General features: G+C 43.0%; 1 protein-coding gene across 1 annotated transcript in view; it reads right to left on the bottom strand.

The window, feature by feature from the left end:
- The window catches only part of rbpms (RNA binding protein, mRNA processing factor), a 76,376-nt gene that overhangs the window by 21,201 nt on the left and 33,115 nt on the right, over positions 1-22,060 (bottom strand). Inside the window, exons 3-6 of the mRNA XM_060917073.1 lie at positions 21,558-21,596; positions 13,685-13,747; positions 8,602-8,752; positions 148-275 (exon numbers count right to left, since the gene is read on the bottom strand). Coding sequence (XP_060773056.1) covers positions 148-275; positions 8,602-8,752; positions 13,685-13,747; positions 21,558-21,596 — 381 coding nt within the window. The remainder of the gene's footprint in view (positions 1-147; positions 276-8,601; positions 8,753-13,684; positions 13,748-21,557; positions 21,597-22,060) is intronic.

Below are 22,060 nucleotides of genomic sequence, written 5' to 3' on the forward strand. Positions count from 1 at the left end.
CAGACAAACAGAGGCGTGTCTGAACAGAGTTAACATCATGTGTTAGTTGTTAGGAGACCAAGTCAATTAGTGTTTAATGTTGGTAGTGAGCTAAACGTGTGGACTCTGGTGTACAGATCTATGCGGATGTGAGTGTCAGTGTGTTACCTGAGCGTGTAGGGAGGAGGGGTAGGTGAAAGCGGGTGCGAGGGTATGTGATAGGTCAGCGGGGTACAACGGGTATGATGCCCACACATCAGGGTTGCTAGGATACAGACCAGGAACTGTGAGCTCATCTGGAAGCACAATGGGAACAAGACTGAAACGTACACACTGAAACACACACACACACACACACACACACACACACACACACACACACACAGTGCCCTGACTCAATCACACACACACACACACACACCAGGTTTAGGTTTATCAGTAATGATAATGCTTTAACTTAATCTATAAATGCTTTAAAAAGTGTTTTGGGTTGTAGAGAGTTGTGCAAACCCATGCAAAACTACAGTGCGTGTTTGTGCAATAAATCCAACCAGAAGAAGAGTGAAGATCTGTGATATGTTACACACACAAGGATTCTTTTTCATTCTAGGAAGTATCCCTTGGCGTGAAGCAATCTTATCTGACATAACTATCAGGAACAGAATGCAGTGCAGAACACTATCCTACATTAATTACCACAGTCTCTCTCTCTCTCTCTCTCTCTCTCTCTCTCTCTCACGGAGTAGCATCTCATTATGTTATGTTCTCAGATAATCATTTCCTTCCATACTTTTGCTCACAGACCGCAAGGGGCGTCTTTATTTCACTCCAGCAGATTCAAGATTAGGCTTAGTCACTTAACAGGAATGCACAAGCAGCAAAATCCACAGCTGGAATGTGTCTGGGTGTTTTTTTCATCTCTTTATTAGCTAGGACGTCATGTCCATTCAAACACATTTTAGGAATAGTTCACCAAAAAACCCCTATGGAGAAAAAAATCCAGGACCGTGACGTCGCCCGGTAGGATGCAGCCGGGGCCCCACCCTGGAGCCAGGCCCAGGGTTGGGGCTCGTATGCGAGCGCTTGGTGGCCGGGCCTTTGCCCATGGGGCCCGGCCGGGCTCAGCCCGAAGAGGTGACGTGGGCCCGACCTCCTGTGGGTTCACCACCCACAGAGGTAGCAGTAGGGGTTTGGTGCAGTGTGGATTGGGTGGCAGTCGAAGGCAGGGGCCTCGACGACCTGATCCCCGGACACAGCGGCTGGCTGTTGGGACATGGAATGTCACTTCGCTGGGGGGGAAAGAGCCTGAGCTTGTGCAGGAGGTTGAGAGGTACCGGCTAGAGATAGTCGGGCTCACCTCCACGCACAGCTTGGGCTCTGGAACCCAGCTCCTCGAGAGGGGCTGGACTTTCCACTTCTCTGGAGTCGCCCGTGGTGAGCGGCGGCGGGCTGGTGTGGGCTTGCTTATAGCTCCCCAGCTCAGCCGCCATGTGTTGGAGTTTACCCCAGTGAATGAGAGGGTCGCCTCTCTGCGCCTTCGGATTGGGGAGAGGGCTCTTGCTGTTGTTTGTGCCTACGGCCCAAATAGCAGTATAGAGTATCCGGCCTTCTTGGAGTCCCTGGGAGAGGTACTGAGGGGTGCTCAGACTGGGGACTCCATTGTGCTACTGGGGGACTTCAATGCTCACGTGGGCGACGACAGTGACACCTGGAGGGGCGTGGTTGGGAGGAACGGCCTCCCCGATCTGAACCCGAGTGGTGTTTTGTTATTGGACTTCTGTGCTAGTCACGGTTTGTCCATAACGAACACCATGTTCGAGCATAGGGGTATCCATAAGTGCACGTGGCACCAGGACACCTTAGGTCGGAGGTCGATGATCGACTTTGTAGTCGTTTCATCTGATCTCCGGCCCTATGTCTTGGACACTCGGGTGAAGAGAGGGGCTGAGCTGTCAACTGATCACCACCTGGTGGTGAGTTGGATCCGCTGGCGGAGGAGGAAGCTGGACAGACCTGGCAGGCCCAAACGTATGGTGAGGGTCTGCTGGGAACGTCTGGCCGAGCACTCTGTTGGGGAGGTCTTTAACTCCCACCTCCGGGAGAGCTTTTCCCAGCTTCCGAGGGAGGCAGGGGACATTGAGTCTGAGTGGACCATGTTCTCTACCTCCATTGTGGATGCAGCTGTTCGGAGCTGTGGCCGCAAGGTCTCTGTTGCCTGTCGTGGCGGCAATCCCCGAACCCGGTGGTGGACACCGGAAGTAAGGGATGCCGTCAAGCTGAAGAAGGAGTCCTATCGGGCCATGTTGACCTCCGGGACTCCTGAGGCAGCCGACGGGTATCGGCAGGCCAGGCGTGCTGCAGCTCGGGCAGTTGCGGAGGCAAAAACTCGGAACTGGGAGGAGTTCCGGGAGGCCATGGAGAAGGACTATCGGTCGGCCTCGAAGAAATTCTGGCAAACCGTCCGGCGCCTCAGGAGGGGGAAGCAGTACTCTGCCAACACTGTTTACAGTGCGGGTGGGGAGCTGTTGACCTCGACTGGGGACATTGTCGGGCGGTGGAAGGAATACTTTGAGGATCTCCTCAATCCCACCGTCATGTCTTCCACTGAGGAGACTGAGGCTGATGACTCAGAGGTGGACTCGTCCATTACCCAAGCCGAAGTCACTGAGGTGGTTTGCAAGCTCCTCGGTGGCAAGGCACCGGGGGTGGATGAGATCCGCCCTGAGTACCTCAAGTCTCTGGATGTTGTGGGGCTGTCTTGGTTGACACGCCTCTGCAACATTGCGTGGCGGTCGGGGACAGTGCCTCTGGAGTGGCAGACTGGGGTGGTGGTCCCTCTTTTTAAGAAAGGGGACCGGAGAGTGTGCTCCAATTATAGGGGAATCACACTTCTCAGCCTCCCAGGGAAAGTTTACTCTAGGGTACTGGAGAGGAGAATTCGACCAATAGTCGAACCTCGGATCCAGGAGGAACAATGCGGTTTTCGTCCTGGTCGCGGAACACTGGACCAGCTCTATACCCTTCATAGGGTGCTCGAGGGTTCATGGGAGTTTGCCCAACCAGTCCACATGTGCTTTGTGGATCTGGAGAAGGCATTCGACCGTGTCCCCCGTGGTATTCTGTGGGGGGTGCTTCGGGAGTATGGGGTTCGGGGCTCTTTGCTAAGGGCTGTCCGGTCCCTGTACGAACGGAGCAGGAGTCTGGTTCGCATTGCCGGCAGTAAGTCAGACCTGTTCCCAGTGCATGTTGGACTCTGGCAGGGCTGCCCTTTGTCACCGGTTCTGTTCATAATTTTTATGGACAGAATTTCTAGGCGCAGCCAGGGGCCGGAAGGAATCCTGTTTGGGAACCACAGGATTTCATCTCTGCTTTTTGCGGATGATGTTGTCCTGTTGGCTTCTTCAAACCAGGACCTTCAGCATGCACTGGGGCAGTTTGCAGTCGAGTGTGAAGCGGCTGGGATGAGAATCAGCACCTCCAAATTCGAGGCCATGGTTCTTGACCGGAAAAGGGTGGCTTGCCCTCTCCAGGTTGGTGGAGAAGTCCTGCCTCAAGTGGAGGAGTTTAAGTATCTCGGGATCTTGTTCACGAGTGAGGGAAGGATGGAGCGTGAGATCGACAGGCGGATCGGTGCAGCCTCCGCAGTGATGCGGTCGCTTTACCGGTCTGTCGTGGTGAAGGAGCTGAGCCAAAAGGCGAAGCTCTCAATTTACCGGTCGATCTACGTTCCGACTCTCACCTATGGTCATGAGCTTTGGGTAATGACAGAAAGAACAAGATCGCGGATACAAGCGGCTGAAATGAGTTTCCTTCGCAGGGTGGCTGGGCGCTCCCTTAGAGATAGGGTGAGAAGCACAGTCACTCGGGAGGAGCTCGGAGTAGAGCCGCTGCTCCTCCACATCGAGAGGAACCAGCTGAGGTGGCTCGGGCATCTTTTTCGGATGCCTCCTGGACGCCTCCCTGGGGAGGTGTTCCAGGCATGTCCCCCCGGGAGGAGGCCCCGGGGAAGACCCAGGACACGCTGGAGGGGCTATGTCTCTCGGCTGGCCTGGGAACGCCTCGGTGTTCTTCCCGAGGAGCTGGCCGAGGTGTCTGGGGAAAGGGAAGTTTGGGCTTCCATGCTTAGACTGCTGCCTCCGCGACCCGGTCCCGGATAAGCGGAAGAAGACGAGACAATTTAGGAATTGACTTTGTTTTAAAATCAACTTGTATTGGACAATTAAGCTGAAATTGCACCATTTGGTGTACGTTTTTCGTATGTATTCATGAATGCTTACGAAAATCTAGACGATCACATTGGAGTGTCCTTACTTACATGAGATGATGGAAATTTCCTCTACGCTGATGATGCTGCACTATGCAGTTGAACTCCTGAACAACTTAATTGTTTCTCAGATTCATGTGATAAGTTTGGACTTACAAATCAGCTTGGGGGGGGGGGGGGGGGGGAGCAGCCAACACTCACTCTTTCCTCATCGAAGACACAACTCTCAATGTTGTTGAAAAATTTACATACATCTTGGTTCCACACCGACTCATAAACACATTACTGGACATTGAAATCTCAACAAGACTTGGAAAAGCAGCCTCCACTTTCGGTTGTTTGACCAGTCAAGTGTAGCAGAACAAGCACCTGTCAGTACGCAACAAAGTAAGAGCCTATGAAGACTGTGTCTTAAGTGACTGCTGTCCAACATATCGCTCACAAGAATCTCGACTCAGTGCATTTCACACAAGAAACCTCATGTTAATCATTGGCAAGACACAGAAAGATAAGATAACCAATGAAGAACTCCTCAGGATTACTAACTCAGAATCACTCTCATCTAGGCTAAAATTTATACATCTTAGTTGGGCTAGACATGTCAACTGAATGCCACCTAACTGTATTCCTTATTCACTTTTACATGGTGTACTCAAGGATGGTGCTCGCCAAATTGGGAGGCCAAAACTGTGACTTAAAGATGTGCTGAAAAGGGACCTAATAGACCCCTTCGCAGCAAACGTCATTCATACGCAAGCGGAAATTGCGCGCGCAGCCTGGACTCAAAAAAGACTCAGCGAATGCCTAGTTGTTGTGTTGTCGGGTGTCAGAATCGTAGCAGTGATGGGGTTAAAATGTACAGAATTCCAGCAGGATCTCACCCATTCCAAAAAAAAAAAAAAATCGCCGACGTCTATGGCTACAAGCCATCAAACGTGTAGACTGGGATGAAAGCACTATCAAAAATGCGCAGGTTTGCAGCGCCCACTTCATCACAGGTAAGATCAGGCTATTTATTAAATCTTTCTTTTTTATTCTTTCTAGTCTTCGTTTATTGATGTAGCAAAATACTTTGGTAATGTTTGTCTGATTAGCTGGGTCATAGTTACACAATGTAATGAATATTGTTAGCATTTTAACTTAGCTTTGCATGCAATTTTGTTTGTAGGAGAGGTCTCGCTTGACTCAAGCAGTCCAGATTTTGTGCCATCATTATTTGTGTATGCCGAAAATCACAATTTTAAAGCAAGGATGGAAAGGTAAAATTGTGTGCCCTCACTCTAAATGCCAACTTACGTTGACTGCTCTAACCTACTGTAGCTCCCGCCCCGTTCAGTTTCATTTCTGGTCTCTGCCTCTCGCTTTTTACGCAGCTCTGATTTCTCTTAGCTGCACTCTTTACACTATCATTCCTTTCATGCCATTACCTCCTGCAAATTGCTGTTTAGTGTTGGTATTTGCTGTTGTAGCTAAAGCTAAAGGTACGGGTATATATCTGGCCATTGTATACCAGGGAACTTACTAACATCGTCCGTCCACTCTTTAATTAAATACGGATCCGGTAGGCGATGTCCACTTGTTAGAGTTAACTTATGTAGCATTCTCGATCTTGTAACGACAATTGTTTTGCATAATCTGACCGCTCATAATGCCGGTCTATGGGCAGCGCCATTGTTTGAGTCCAGGCTGCGCGCGCATCCTGGCAACGGTCGGTTTGTTTACAAACATGCGAAGGGGTCTATAGACTTAATATTAAAGTCAGAAAGCTGGACTCGAACAGCAAAGAACCATGATGTATGGAAACTTTGGGCCATGCTAAAACCCTCCAGAAACTGAGAGGAAAACATCTGAAATCTCCCAATAAATTATATGAAAAGAAGCCAAGTATTGTCATTTATGACAGATGCACGCCAACATCATCAAACGTAGCATTACAGTAATCTAAAGCTATGGTCACACTACAGCTCACGATGCTTTGGTGATGAAAATGAGGTGGTTTTGGTGAAGATGCATCGCGATATACAGGCGAGCGGTAAAAGTTGTGGTCACACAGCAGGCGAACACTTGACCATCACGCCTTCGCATGCTCAAGTGGCTGCACTCGCTCACAGGACCCAGTCGATATGGGAAACACCTGATGCTGATTTGAGTGCAATCAGCACGCGCATATAAGGACGCTATTTTCACAGAGGCTTTGTGAAGTATTATCACGGTCACGTTTGTTTCTAGCCATGTTTATGACTGCTTTTGGTTTCGTTTGCATTTTGCTTTTGTCTCTGCGAAAACAGTCTTTATATGTGCGTGCGGATTGCGCTCAAGTCAGCATCAGCTGTTTCCCATCACGACTGGGTCCCAGGCACGCGCACAACACGCTCCAAAGGATCACCAAATGTAAATGCACTTTAAGTCTCAGGCTACGTTTACATTAGACCGTATCTGTCTCATTTTCTTCGCAGATGCACTGTCCGTTTACATTAAACCGCCTGGAAACGCCGGGAAACGGGAATCCGCCAGCGTCCACGTATTCAATCCAGATCGTGTCAGCTCCGGTGCTGTGTAAACATTCAGAATACGCGGATACGCTGTGCTGAGCTCTAGCTGGCGTCTCATTGGACAACGTCACTGTGACATCCACCTTCCTGATTTGCTGGCATTGGTCATGTGACGCGACTGCTGAAAAACGGTGCGGACTTCCGCCTTGTATCACCTTTCATTAAAGAGTATAAAAGTATGAAAATACTGCAAATACTCATGCAAATACTGCCCATTGTGTAGTTATGATTGTCTTTAGGCTTGCCATCCTTCCACTTGCAAGTGGTAAGTGATATGCGCTGGGATCACACACACAGCGGCTCAGTCCCGAAAACACAGCTTGTTCACTTCACTCGCGTGCTCTGTGAGCTGCGCAAGGCCGGAGTGCGCACCCTCCAGAGGGCGCTCGCTGTTCAGGGCGGAGTGATTTGGAGCGCAGGATGCCTGCGGAGCCGAGCGTATCCGTGTATTGGTATTGCTGTGTGCACGCAAATCGTGTATTGGTGTTGCTGTGTGCACACTAATCGTGTATTGGTGTTGCTGTGTGCACACTAATCGTGTATTGGTGTTGCTGTGTGCACGCAAATCGTGTATTGGTGTTGCTGTGTGCACGCAAATCGTGTATTGGTGTTGCTGTGTGCACACTAATCGTTTTAAAAACGTTAATCTGATGATCCGCTGATACGGTCTAATGTAAACATGGGCTCAGTGAAAGTTAGGCTATGCCGAGCTGCTGTATTGATGAGGCTCCCGCGAGCATTGGGGACATGAATTTGAAACAAATGCATCTCAAAAGGCTCAACAAATGCTCCCCGAGCTTTGGGAAGCATTCCCAAACCTGTCTGCGAGTATTCGCTGCTTAGTTTACCAACGAAAACATCGCCATCAAATTTCAATGCACGCATGCATGGAAATTTTTCGCGACATTTTTGGCCACTCACGAGGGAGGTGGAGACACAACAAAAAACAACTCGTGAAGCTCGGAGAACAATTGGTGTGTATTGCACAAATGGTGGCAATGCTACCAATTTTACATGGCCAAGTATTCATAAATCCATCATGAGCTATAGTGTGGCCAGAGCCTAAGCTGGCATTGTAGTAAAATAAACATGTGTACACAAGTTCAAAATTGGACTGTGAAACTAAGAAATAAACATTTGCGGGGGGGGGGGCTGAATATTTTATCAATACAGTCAGTCAATGTTAATCTCACAGTGACTGATTTACATAAGACATCTCACCCTGGGAGATCTCTCAGTCTGTTCATTACTAATCCTCTCTCAGAACAAAAGATTGCTCGTTAAAGTTTTATTGAAAATAAATAGTTCTTTATTTTGAAACAGAACATGATAAAGAGAAAATTTTAAAAGATCTTTACGCATCTTTTAAATCTTTAAAGCTGTTCCCCCCCCCGTTACTGGTCACTAAAGACTTCGCAAATAAGGATCAAGTGAGCAACATGCATCATCGTACCGTATTCATAGTATTAAAAAAAAAAAAAAAAAAAACAACAACAACAGGCGTAACTGGATTCATGTGCCAAACCAACTACATGCAAATGCAACAGTTATGTTGGTTGGTATCTTGACAACACTCCTACAAGCATGAAATTATTATAGGGTACTGAAAGGAATCATTGTTCTGTGTTACTAAAGCAAATCTAACCCACATGACCTGCATTACACAGGGTGTTTCCCAACTTTTCTCCCAATCAGACCTGTTATCTCAGATAAATTCATTGGAATGGGAATGCTAATAGACTGATTATGGGTGCACTTTGGGGGGCCTCTGATCTTATCAGCGATCCATGCATGTGTGTTACTTACAAGCTTCCCGGCTAATGAAGGGTGGTCCAGGGCTCTGCTGAGATGGAGGGGGGTTGGGCGTCCCTACCAGTTTGCTCTTGGCCATCTTGGTGTTGGCTTTGGCGAACTCCAGCCGTAAAGTCTGGGGAATCTCCGGGTCGAAGCGAACTCCCTTAAGAAATAGCCGGGAAAAAAAAGTCCCTTACAGAAGCTTTGACACACACACACACACACACACACACTGTTAAACAACAAGATACATCCTTCATGCCTCTTCCATAACCATCATCAGTTGTCCCAGTAGCTTGGGTAATTATATTATTGATGTACTGTATCAGTATTCAGGAATTAATGGGAATATATTGAGCAAATATATTGATCAGAATGTGCTCAGCAAAGGCTGCAAAAACAATACAGTGCCTGAGAAAATGCCAAGAACATATGTTGTAAATAATAAATACAAAATTAACTTTGTAGTTTTCTTCTCAATGGTTCCTGACTTTTCCGAAACCCTGAATTTTTTTCTTCACAAATCCGGTCAAAACTTTTTTTTTTTTAAAAAGGAGCCAGCTCACACTGCCCAGAATCCAATTCATGGTTTTTGTTTACTGTTTATTTTTTGAAAGCATGTGACTGCTATGTGCGAGCTCTCTGTGCAGCAAAACCTCCACAGATTCATTGTCCATGATCCCGTTGAAACCCATCTTGAACTTTTTCTTGATCTACGTATTATACATGGACACTCTGAACAAAATATACCCTATCTTTTCTTTCCTTCGTGGCCACCCACGAGACGGCCGAGGCGGGTTCAGTACCATTACAATGGAATAACCATGCGAAAACAAAAAGGATCAGCTGAAAGAATTTAAAATGACAAAATACTTAAAATATAAATATATATCTTCAATTTCATGTTGGCCTACAAGTTCACTGAATTGTTGAAGACAGTTTTTGGAATATCGCAAGCAGCATCGAAAATGGAGACTCTTGACTACTTGGCGCAGAGGATTCTGGGAAGGATGAGCCGGCCCCTTTAAATGTTGAATGCAAAGCAGAACTCCATGTCATTCAGTTTGGGGTGCGTCGTCTGCACCCTTCCTAGAATTCCACCTACCGTCAAAAGGATGTTCAAACATGGCAAAAAAACATTTAGAATCACATTTCAGTCAGCATATTTTACACTGACATGATCACACACTGGACATTTTACAATAAATACTACAAGTATAGTACTATTAAAATATAAAGAAATATCTATTGGGTCAACTGGAATGGGCTCGGCTACATAAAGGACACAACAGAAGGTTGACATTGCATCATATCTTTGGCACAGTAAGTAGTCTCTTGTTAGTGGCCAGCTGACTGCATGGTATCCGACGGTATGCATTCGTGCTACAATCCGGACACGCTTTACGCACTGCCGGCATCTTCACAAAGTGTTGTGGCACTGAAGAGAGAAACAGGCTTCAGTCAGTTATGTGTCACTTTCCTTTAATACACAGTGCAAAAGCCTGAACAAGACTAAACACATCCACTCATTTCCCTAACTGAATAACTGTAACACCACTTCTTCTGATTTATACCTTTTTTAAACAAATCAGAGTTTAAAGAAGCAGATTGCAAGCACTTGGAAATGTCATTGTCTGTAGCAGTACAGCCTAACTGCTGTACTAACAGTATATTGTCAGACTGATACATCGCCATCCCCTTTATTGGCTCTAAATAGATTCCACTGCAGCAAATATCTGTTTAAGAAGAAAAAGTCATTTTCTCAGACAGAAAAAGCTGGAGTTAGACATAACACGCATCAGACTGTCTCTGCAAACACTGAAGAAGAATGTTGGCCGGGTCGCTGTGGCTACCAGCACGGTCAGAATCAATATTAGATATCCGCGCCATGGCCCGAGACAAACACGCTTAAAATAACCACACCGTGTTTTTCCTCTGAATTTCAGCAATAGGACATGAAACTGTATGGAGCATAAACAATAGGCCACTTCAGGTCCCACAAAGACATGGTTTGTCAAGAAAGAAAAAGTCGCCTCAGGCGACATGAACCCAAAATCAACTTTGCATAAGAGGATTGCAAACAAAGACGCACACATACATCCACCTTACTCACTTCCTCCATTTCTCTTGTCTCAGCCATGATTTAGGAAGGTTAAAAAATAATAATAAAAAAAATAAAATAAAAACCTTTAACAAGCACGCTGAATATACAGGGTTGAGGTCAGGACATGAAAAAAGACCGGGCGAATTCTTCAGTCCAGGTTCGTACAGCCACAGATTCCATTTCTTGGCTGAAAGGCGTGATATCTGATTGTGGTCTTCTGTTGCTGTATCCCATCCACTTCGTGCTTCGACATTTTGTGCATTCTGAGATGCTTTTCTGCTCACCATGTTTGTAGAGAGTGCTTATTTGAGCTCTAAAGCCTTCCTGGAAGCTCAAACCAATCTGCTCATTCTCCTTTGAGCTCTCTCATCAAGAAGTTGTTTCCACATGCAGATCTGCTGCTCAGTGAATGCTTTTTGTTTTTCGCACCATACCATGGTCAAAGTTACTGAGATCATGGATTATCCATCATGGACAATCCTGAACACCCTCTCCACCACACACTGTACAGACAGAGGAGCACTTTCTCCAACAGACTGTTACAGCTTCGCTGTCATAGGGACGGATACAAGAAATCTTTCCTGCCCCAAGCAATCATCCTGTACAATAACTCCCCTCTGTCTGACAGAGAGAACTCTTGACCTCTCTGCTGTATAGTCCTGTTTATAACCCTGGTCCTCCTCTAACTTTTGCCAGAGCTATCTGTTTACTCTCAGTCACTTTGCACCGTTAGCTTATTTGTTTTTGTGGCTATTGCCTCATATAGAGGCGCTAGCCACTGTGTTACCATCACTGTGCATGCGCATAAGCATTACAATCACCAGAACAGTGAATCGTGATCTCACAATATGAACAGTTGATCTCGCGTTATCAAAAAGGTACACAAGAATGAGTACAAGAATGTAAGAATGAGTGTAACAATAGCAAAACTTCGTAACCAATTAGGACTTATCCTGATCAAGTTCGATTACCCGTTCTATTTCTTGATAAACTTCAGAACTAATCAGAACTAGAAATGAAAGAAGAAAAACCTCGCTATAACTTCGTAGTATTGGAAGATAATTGGCAGATAAAAAGACAAATTAAATTCACCTCGTTGTTTGCCACGGCTACTGATTCGATATCAAGCAAGTGGTGTCTATTTTAAGAAAATTTGCCTTTTGATTATCACAGCTTTTGTTTGATTCTTCTGAAAGGTCAAATGAAAGGTTTTCCAAGTTGGTTTTTTGCGGTTTGTTTGAGCTTTTTGGCAGATATTTAGGCTAAGAATTCCAGCCATTCAACAAGAGCTGTAATGAGTACTTATGTTTTTCAATGACTAAATTTTTTTGAATAAATTTCTGATATATTCTTTGACAAATGTGAAAACGGAGTAAAAGTATAATTGGTCAAACTTCTATTTGCTTTAATTTTTTAAATTTTAATCTCTTTACACTTGTGAAACAAAATGTGCTCATTAGTACTAAATAACGCTTCTAAGACAATTTATGAACAAGTGCTTTCTTACCATTTTGAAAACCGATATAGTTCACAACACTGTTTTTTGAACAAAGCCCTGATGCTGCTCACAGCTTGGTGATGCTTGCAAGAGATGAGTATAATTGACAACATGTATATATGCTATATTTTTACTGTATGAACATTGTATCAGAAAACAATTTTATTTATAAGCAGTAGCCACATGTACCCATAGGGTACCTCCATCCATCCATTATCTGTAGCCGCTTATCCTGTATAGGGTCGCAGGCAAGCTGGAGCCTATCCCAGCTGACTATGGGCGAGAGGCAGGGTACACCCTGGACACTCACATTCACACCTACGGTCAATTTAGAGCCACCGATTAGCCTAACCTGCATGTCTTTGGACTGTGGGGGAAACCGGAGCACCCGGAGGAAACTGGGGAGACATGGGGAGAACATGCAAACTCCACACAGGAAGGCCCCCGTCGGCCGCTGGGCTCGAACCCAGGACCTTCTTGCTGTGAGGCAACAGTGCTAACCACTACACCACCATGCCACTCATAGGGTACCTATTTTTATTTATTTATCTATCCATCTTCCATTCAATATTGCCACCTTTGCACAGTTTTTAATCTTCATTTATCACAATTCTTGTTTGTAGTACTATTAACACACATTCGTTTGTAGCAATGTTTGTAGCACTATTAACACAATGCACATACATTTTTTTAATCATTACATTTTTATCTGTATATTGTATAGATGGCTTGGGGTTTTTTTTGGTTCTTTTTTTTTTTAATTCTATTTTATGTTGTACAGTGTGTCTTTTTCCACATGCCTGATAACTTGCTGCTGTAACAAAACAATTTCCCAGCTTAGGCTCAATAAAGTAAATCGATCGATCTATCCATCTATCCATCCATCTATCCATCTATCTATTTATCTATCACATATTTCCTCATTCTGATGTTTGATATGAGCATAAAATGAAGCTCTTGGTCTATACCTGCATGGTTTTATGCATTGTGCTGCTTCCATATGGTTGATATATACAATATATTGCCAAGTAGTAAACAATACAGCAAGGCTAAAGAGGCAATATATGGTAGATGTAATAGTTTTACTGTCGTATCTTGCTGATTCAGCTATATTTGAGGACGCTCGGCATGCGGAGTTCCTCAGGGGTGTATTCTAGTCCATTCATCTGTATTACTCTTACGCAACGTCCTGATTCTCTTGGACAGAATGGTACCGAATAGGATAATGTGGGCTCTTATTCTTAATGCCCTTAAATTTACTGTAGTGCATACATTTATTATCATTTGTGTAGCTATTCACAATGTCTCAGCCCTACCACAAGATCATCACTAACCAGATATTATTCAGGTAGTGGACCATTTTTAGCTTGACACTGGCTTGTTAGTGGCATGCTAGTGGGTGTGCTGCTTTTATGTCAGACATAGCAGCGTATATTGGAAAGCGCCTTAATTACCAAACTAATTTTTAAAAAATAAAATAAAATTATACTTACGTTCAGGGCATTCTTGGCTGCTTCAGCCTCTGATCTGCTGTCGAAGCTCACGAAGCCAACTGGCTACAGAACAGAAACGGAAACAAAGACCAAAAGAAGAGTGTCAGTGGACCAAAATAAATAAATAAAAGCTTTTCATTTTTTTAAGGTATTGTGGCAGCGGGGGCGTGGTCAAGCGCCGGTCTGTGACAGGAGGGCGGAGTCGGGGAAGGTAAGTGGCAGAATCGCTACACCTGAGGGTAATTAACCTGTGTTTGTGTGTGTTTTCCCCAGTAAACCGCCCTCTACTTAAGGAGGGAGAGGGAGAGCGGAAGGGAGCTCTCTCCCCAGCCGGACGACTTGTGTGTGTGTGTGTGTGTCTGTCTGTGTGCGTGGCTGAGAGAGTGGTGTATGCGTCTGAAAAGAGCAAATAAAAAAAGTCATTGAATTTTACTCTGTCCTGCCGTCCTCTGTGCTCCACCCACACGCGATTCTCGCTACAGGTATGCTCATTATGACAGGAATACAGTACGTCACCTTGCGTCTGAGGTTCTTTTGAAATTGAACTGCACTTTATCAGAAAACAAAAACTGCTTTTTTTTTTTAAACTTGTACAAAGAGATTCTTTTGTATACTGTGATTAAAAATAGGACTCTCTGACGTTTTTGACCTTGTGGGGACATTTGGCTGATCCCCACTGTTTGTTTTTTTTGATGACAAAACTGATGCTTTATAAAAAATTAAATCCCATTTCATTCCAGAGGTTAAGGGTACAGTGGTGCTTGAAAGTTTGTGAACCCTTTAGAATTTTCTATATTTCTGCATAAATATGACCTAAAACAACATCAGACTTTCACACAAGTCCTAAAAGTAGATAAAGAGAACCCAGTTAAACAAATGAGACAAAAATATTATACTTGGTCATTTATTTATTGAGGAAAATGATCCAATATTACATATCCATGAGTGGCAAAAGTACGTGAACCTTTGCTTTCAGTATCTGGTGTGACCCCTTTGTGCAGCAATAACATTTCTGGTAACTTGATCAGTCCTGCACACTGGGTTGGAGGAATTTTAGTAGAGATGCACCGATTGCAATTTTTTGGGCCGATTCTGATTTTCCATGGAGTGTGACCTGCCGATACTGATTTTGGCCGATTCCGATTTCATTTTTTCAAACCACTTCAAAGCACACACAAAGACTATTTTCTTTTTATCTTTTCTTTAATAGAACATTCTGCCAGATTTTCAGTAATAAATTTTCAACACCTCAAAAAGGTTGAAAACAAACAAAAAGACATTGTTCTTTGTAAAATCTTTCTTCATGTTTGGTATTAACATTAATTCCTGAAATAGGAAATTCACACAAACTTTTTCTTTTCCCATCCAATATCTGGCACAAAAACAACTTCCCCCCCTCACAGGGCTCTACAGTGCGCACATTTCACTCGCATTTGCGAGCGAATTTTTCGGCATGCGAACGACGAAAAAAAAAAAACGCGCATTCATGCGAGGGCTTCTTGAGGCCAACAATTTAGGAAAGCACTGAGCACAGACGCAACGAGTTTAACATTCTAAAATGTATCAAACGTTAAACTGCAAAGTATGTAAATCCAGCGCTGGATAGCCTACCTAATATAGTGTAACGAGTAACGGCCTGTATTGTAAGTGTGTGTGTTCAGTGTTGTGTACACGTGTGTGTGTGTGTTCTGCCTGCGCCTTGCTCCCTGTCTGTAGTTGCGTGCATTGTCTCAGTCTTGCACTGCAGTGGTTCCCACGGTAGCCGGGGGTGGGGGTGAGGGGTGAAAAAGTTACATTTTTTTTGCCGTTCTGCCATGCTAGTGCGTTTTACCGGGACATGAGATTTCAGCATTTTTATTCTTCTCGGTCTGTAGCTTGAATAAGTTTAGGCTACTGAATAACACTTTCAGTTAAAGTTGAGTCTGGTGCTTTTGTGCTGACGCTACAATAGCCTACTATCACAATAAATATCCCCCGTAACATTTCCCGTTTTCTACTCATCTTTCTGTGATTGCCCCTCTTTCCCACGGTTGTATGTTGTGGGTGTGGCATTAGGTGGGAAAAGTGCTTTTTAGGGATTCATCAGATCATTCAACTGAGAGATAACAGAGCTGGTTCGGACCGAGCTGAGAAATATATTCGCTATGCAGAGAATAACTGCGTTTTTTAAAAGCAATGATGGTGGAAACAAGAATAAAAGAATGGATGAGGAAGAAAGTGTAGTGAAGAAAGCTAGAATGACGGGAGAAGGTGCAGGAAAATTATATAATATGGAAAGCACACACCCCAGTGCAAACATTTAGATGGGAACATACAACACAGCAGAAAAACAAATAATATACAGTATATACAAATGGTGCATGTCACAACACAGCAGAAAAACAAAGAATATATATACACAACTGGGCATGTTGAGTTGCAGATGTTAATTGCACATTAGTTATAGAAACTCAGTTTAGCTACAAAACTCAGGATATTGCACTGTATTTGGTATTGCATTGTATTGGGTATGGATGTAAAAGTGTAGAAATATAAATATAAAATATACAAAAGCTATAAAAACTAAAAAGTTGCTCTGTGAGGTTGCACTGTAATAAGTATTGCACTGTATCAGGTAGGTGTGAGAATATTGTCCTTTTAGGTCCTTGTTGGTGCATTGTTGCACCTGCCAGAAGTGGCATCAGTCAGTGCATGTAATTAGCCTTTTTCACATTACGTCACTTGCAGAAGAACCTCACATCCGTTTTCAGCCTTTTGAATGGAAGAAGAGGCGGCATGCTAATCTGCTGGCTAACAAGTAGCAACCATAGAAAGTCAGTAAACTTCCTTTACAAAACAAGGCAGATGGGTGACTGGAATGGTCGCTAACAATACGTAATGATAAACAACAATGCGCAATATTATCATCAATCTTATCTGTGAATGACAGTTTTGTTAACATGTTGCCGCCGTATACCTCTTCTTCCATTCAAAAGGCTGAAAACGAATACGAGTTCCCCTGCAAGTGACGTAATGTGAAAAAGGCTAATTGTTCAAGGTGGTTATGGCCTGTGGGAAAAAACTGTTTTTGAGTCTGTTGGTCCTTGCTTTGATGCACCTGTAACGCCTGCCTGAGGGCAGCAAGTCAAAGAACTCAGAGCCAGGGTGGGAGCTGTCCTTGATGATGTTGTTAGCTCTGCTCTCTGTTTAGCTACTGTTTGTTCATTCATTCAGTTGTTCGTTATTCATTCATTCATTCTCAATTGAATTTTGCATTTTATGTGTTGGTGTGTCTAAGGTTTGCGCTGCAATAAACCTTTAAAATGAAAGCCTACTTGTGCCCCCATTTTTTCCCTGTGCTCCTAAAATTTTTTACTTAGGAGCACGTGTGCTCCTGAAAAAAAAAAAGTTAGTGTAGAGCCCTGCCCCCTCATATATTATTTGCCTATGGAACACACTTTCATAAGCCTATTTAGATCTGAAAACTTATGCCTTATGGAACAACCCATTTCTTCATTCAGTATCAAAATACAAAAATAATTTCCAGTCATACTTATACCACAGCCATTCTATCATCTTTGTCAAATGTGTATTTGTAGAGTAATTTCCAATGGAATCAAGTGCAACCAATGTCGTAAAACAAACAAAAAGACATTTTTTTCCTCTCTCTCTTTGTACAAATCTAACTAGATGTTTGGTAATAGGCTAACATATTAATTCCTGTAATGGGAAATTCACACAACCACAAACATTTTCTTCTTTTCACATCCAATATCTGACACACACACACACAAAAAAAAATTCACTATATTTGGATATATTGCTTTGGAACACTTTCATATTTAGGTCTGAAAACTTAACCCTTATGAAACAGCCCTTTTCTTCTTCCCACATTCAGTAACAAAAAATACAAAAATAATTTTCAGTCATACTGCCATATGCTATTATATCATATTTGACAAATGTGTATTTGTATGGTCTTTTTCAATGAAAACAGGTGATACACTTGCCATATACGGATATACAATTATCAAATAAATAAAATAAATAGGTGAAACTTAAATAAAAGTGCATGTAAGAGTGTTAATCTATTAGTCAGTAAACGCACACTTGACTATTGTAATTACTTGTGCATTAATGGCAAGTTTTTCTTTGAAAACAGAAGCATTTCTACCTTGTCACCAGAGAGTCTGTTTCTTCTGTCATCCACCACATGTCCAGCCAAGCTTTGTTAACTTTTTAATCTTTGTTAACGGCGCGCAAGCCGGAGCTGGTTAGGCGCGCAGGACTGACACTGTTCTGCGCAAGTGCAACACAATCGCACTAGAAAGCATGTTCAAGCTGCCAGTGTAGCTGCAGTCTTTTTAGTTGCGAATTACGAATATTTCCACTTTCATCTCTATATGATGCACAAGTTTTGATCGGCAGAAAATCGGCATATTTTAATTTTGACCGGCCGGTCGCCGGTCATGGCCGATCACGTGAAAATCGGCCGATTCCGATCTGCAGCCGGTCAATCGGTGCATCACTGGTCAATAAAATAAAATTATTTTAGCTCATTCCTCCATACAGAACAGCTTCAACTCTGGGATGCTGGTGGGTTCCTTGGTAGAATGACTTATGTGCTTAGGGTCGTTGTCTTGCTGCATGACCCACCTTCTCTTGAAATTCAGTTCATGGACAGATGTCCTGACATTTTCCTTTAGAACTCGCTGGTATAATTCAGAATTCATTGTTCCATCAATGATGGCAAGCTGTCCTGGCCCAGATGCAGCAAAACAGGCCCAAACCATGATACTACCACCACCATGTTTCACAGATGGGATAAGGTTCTTGTATTGGAATGCAGTGTTTTCCTTTCTCCAAACATAACACTTCTCATTTAAACCAAAAAGTTCGATTTTGGTCTTATCTGTCCACAAAACATTTTCCAATAGCCTTCTGGCTTGTCCACATGAATGTTCTTTTTGGAGAGCAGTGGCTTTTTTCTTGCAACCCTGCCATGCACGCCATTGTTGTTCAGTGTTCTCCTGATGGTGGACTCATGAACATTAGCCAATGTGAGAGAGGCCTTCAGTTGCTTAGAAGTTACCCTGGGGTCCTTTGTGACCTTGCCGACTATTACACGCCTTGCTCTTGGAGTGATCCTTGTTGGTCAGCCACTCCTGGGGAGGGTAACAATGGTCTTGAATTTCCTCCATTTGTACACAATCTGTCTGACTGTGGATTGGCGGAGTCCAAACTCTTTAGAGATGGTTTTGTAACCTTTTCCAGCCTGATGAGCATCAACAACGCTTTTTCTGAGGTCCTCAGAAATCTCCTTTGTTCGTGCCATGATACACTTCTACAAATATGTGCTATGATGATCAGACTTTGATAGATCCCTGTTCTTTAAATAAAACAGGGTGCCCACTCACACCTGATTGTCATCCCATTGATTGAAAACACCTGACTCTAATTTCACCTTCAAATTAACTGCTAATCCTAGAGGTTCACATACTTTTGCCACTCACAGATATGTAATATTGGATCATTTTCCTCAATAACTAAATGACCAAGTATAATATTTTTCTCTCATTTGTTTAACTGGGTTCTCTTTATCTACTTTTAGGACTTGTGTGAAAGTCTGATGTTTTAGATCATATTTATGCAGAGATATAGAAAATTCTAAAGGTTTCACAAACTTTCAAGCACTACTGTATATTAAGGTGTAGCACAGTACTAATTAAGTTCATTAATAAATCAGTGGAACGTTCTCAGACAGATAGTAAGACAAGCATGCGCACGTGTGTGTGTGTGTGATGAACAGGAGAGAAAAATGTGCAGGGAGGATGAGGCCATTCAGAGTTCATTCACTAGAAAGAGGGAGAGCTATATACGCACATTTTCCTCTCTCCCTTTCTTTCTTTCTGGTCACTCTATCACATTTACTTTTCTTCTCTCCCTCTCGCTTACCCACAGTTTCCTTTAATTCTCTCTCTTTCTTTGGATCACACACTTCCTCACTCCCTTGTGAAGGAACACAGGGCTGTTATTAATAGTGACTCTGAGCCATACTGCTATATATGGCCATGTCTTTGTGTCTCTTGAGAGGCCTGGAATTGACTGATTTACATTAATGCTGTCATCTCCTTCTGCTAGAACGCGCGCACACACACACACACACACACACACACACACACCGACTGACTGTTCTGGGAAACCTCTGATGATACAGGCTGAAGGGTTTTTTTTCCTCCTCCACAGGAAGTCAGTGATGTTCCTTCCTGGTGTTTTAGATTGATAAGCAAACTTTTGGATGTGAAACACTTCAACGTTCATTTCTTCAGCCGTATAAAGGGAGAAACACTCAGGAGAAATATATATATATTTATTTTTTTATTTTTATTTTTTTAAATCTCTAGTGGACATGTAATTGTACTTCTTTCAGCGATTTATGGGATGGGCGTGTTGGAGACATGCATTGAATAAATACATGAGGAAAGTTATCTATATTTTTCCGTGTGCAAAGCTCTTGGTGAAGGAGTTTTTCAGCTGCATACTATATTGTACATACTACACCATTAAATCACATACACTTGCAGCTAATGGTCCAGTTCTCGGTAACATGCTGTTCACAAGCTCGAGTTACTCAGGAACAAAGTGGAACCTAATGAGAGATGAAGACTAATCCTGTGACTTGGAAGGGTTAAAACAAGCACTTGGATGATGGAAAATTTACCAGAACGAATGAAATTCTAATAGACTTTGTGGGTTGAAAACCATGTTGTATGAGAAGAAAACAATGTCAATTTATTATTTGAATAAAACATTGAATGAACTCTGAATGCTCCAATTCTGTCTGTACGCACGCGCGCACACACACACACACACACACACACACACACACAGTCTCAGCTAATTTGCACATCTGAAGTGTATATAGTGCTGCTGTGCGAGTGTGATCCTCTAGAGCTAGATATGAAACCTTCTGTAGATCCTTGTGGGAATTTATCCATCAAAACAAAATGAGACAAGCAACACCAGTACAAACACATGCAGCTCTGCTGAAACACAAACAGCAAATATCCAATGACAGCTGTGCTTTTACTGTATTTCAAGCCAGCTGTCCTCAGATCTAGCACTTGGTTGAAGACTTCTTATTAGAGTTATTATATTACAATTAACATTTATTCCACGAAATCGAGTCATACATGAGTTTACAGCTATAAGCCATGTACGACAAGATTGAGGGGAATACCTGTTTTAGTCTATCCACATTCACTGGATTTTGAGAAAACAGAGTATTTTTAGTTTTTGCAAATTCGATAAATAAAAACTTTATACAAAACATCCGACAAAATCATTTCCTTTTAGTATGTAAATAAACGGGTGAAATGACAATAGCAATTTGTGAAAAATGCGAAAATAATTCTTCAAAAATAAAAAAAGGTACGTTCTTACCATCAAATACTTTTATTCCATATTTTGTTGCTTTTTTGTATTTTGGGGGTTTTGTTTTCGAGTAGAGTTTTTATTTCGTCCTCAGTTCGTTCAGCAACACGCCCCGCCATTTTGCTTTTCTCTACTCATGGTATATGAGCCGATATCCTAGTCGTAGCTAATCTGAGCGCACGATTGCTCGTATCCAGTGAATGTGGATAGAATAATGTTTTTTTTTATAAGTTGCTCACTAATAACTAGAACATCAGAACGTCATCAGGGCTCTTGTAACTTATTAAAGAACAATCTAACAAATCCTAATTTGTGCTTAGCACATGAGAATCAAAATCAACAGAGACCACATGATCTAAATACAAACAATATGAGCTTTACATGTTATTTCATATGACATGCAGAATGTATGCAAAAATTCATACAGTATATAGAGACAAGTTACCTCTCAGTATCTCACCTGCTTTGATGTAAGTTTGATCAGCGACCCTTCATATCCCTAAGACGACAAAAATAAATAAATAAATAAATAAATAAATAAGACCCACAATGATGACCATCATCATCTACTACTAATTTCAAAATGCCAGTTATTCATACCAGTCAACCCATAAGGAATAGGCGTAAATATTACGGATTTTTTTTTTTGTCAGGCTTACGGACATATTCTAATAGTCTTACGGATTCCTAGTTTTTCACCAAAACATTTTTATCCTGCAAGTACTTCTTCCATGTGGCCACCGTGCACATGACATGCAAAACAAGAAATAGACAATTGAACCCAAAACCATCGTGTTATGCAGGCAGAAGGTCTCATTCGCAACATCTCAGCTATTATGGCCCCGCGGTCAGGTTTGCTAGGCGTTTGAAAGCTCAGACTTCGATATCAAGATCATACTCAAAAGTCAAGCATCTGCATGAAACCGAATAACGTTTCTAGATGTGCAGCCTCCCAGTACAATC

Source organism: Neoarius graeffei, chromosome 3 (genome assembly GCF_027579695.1).
Source record: "Neoarius graeffei isolate fNeoGra1 chromosome 3, fNeoGra1.pri, whole genome shotgun sequence".
Lineage (NCBI taxonomy): Eukaryota > Metazoa > Chordata > Actinopteri > Siluriformes > Ariidae > Neoarius > Neoarius graeffei.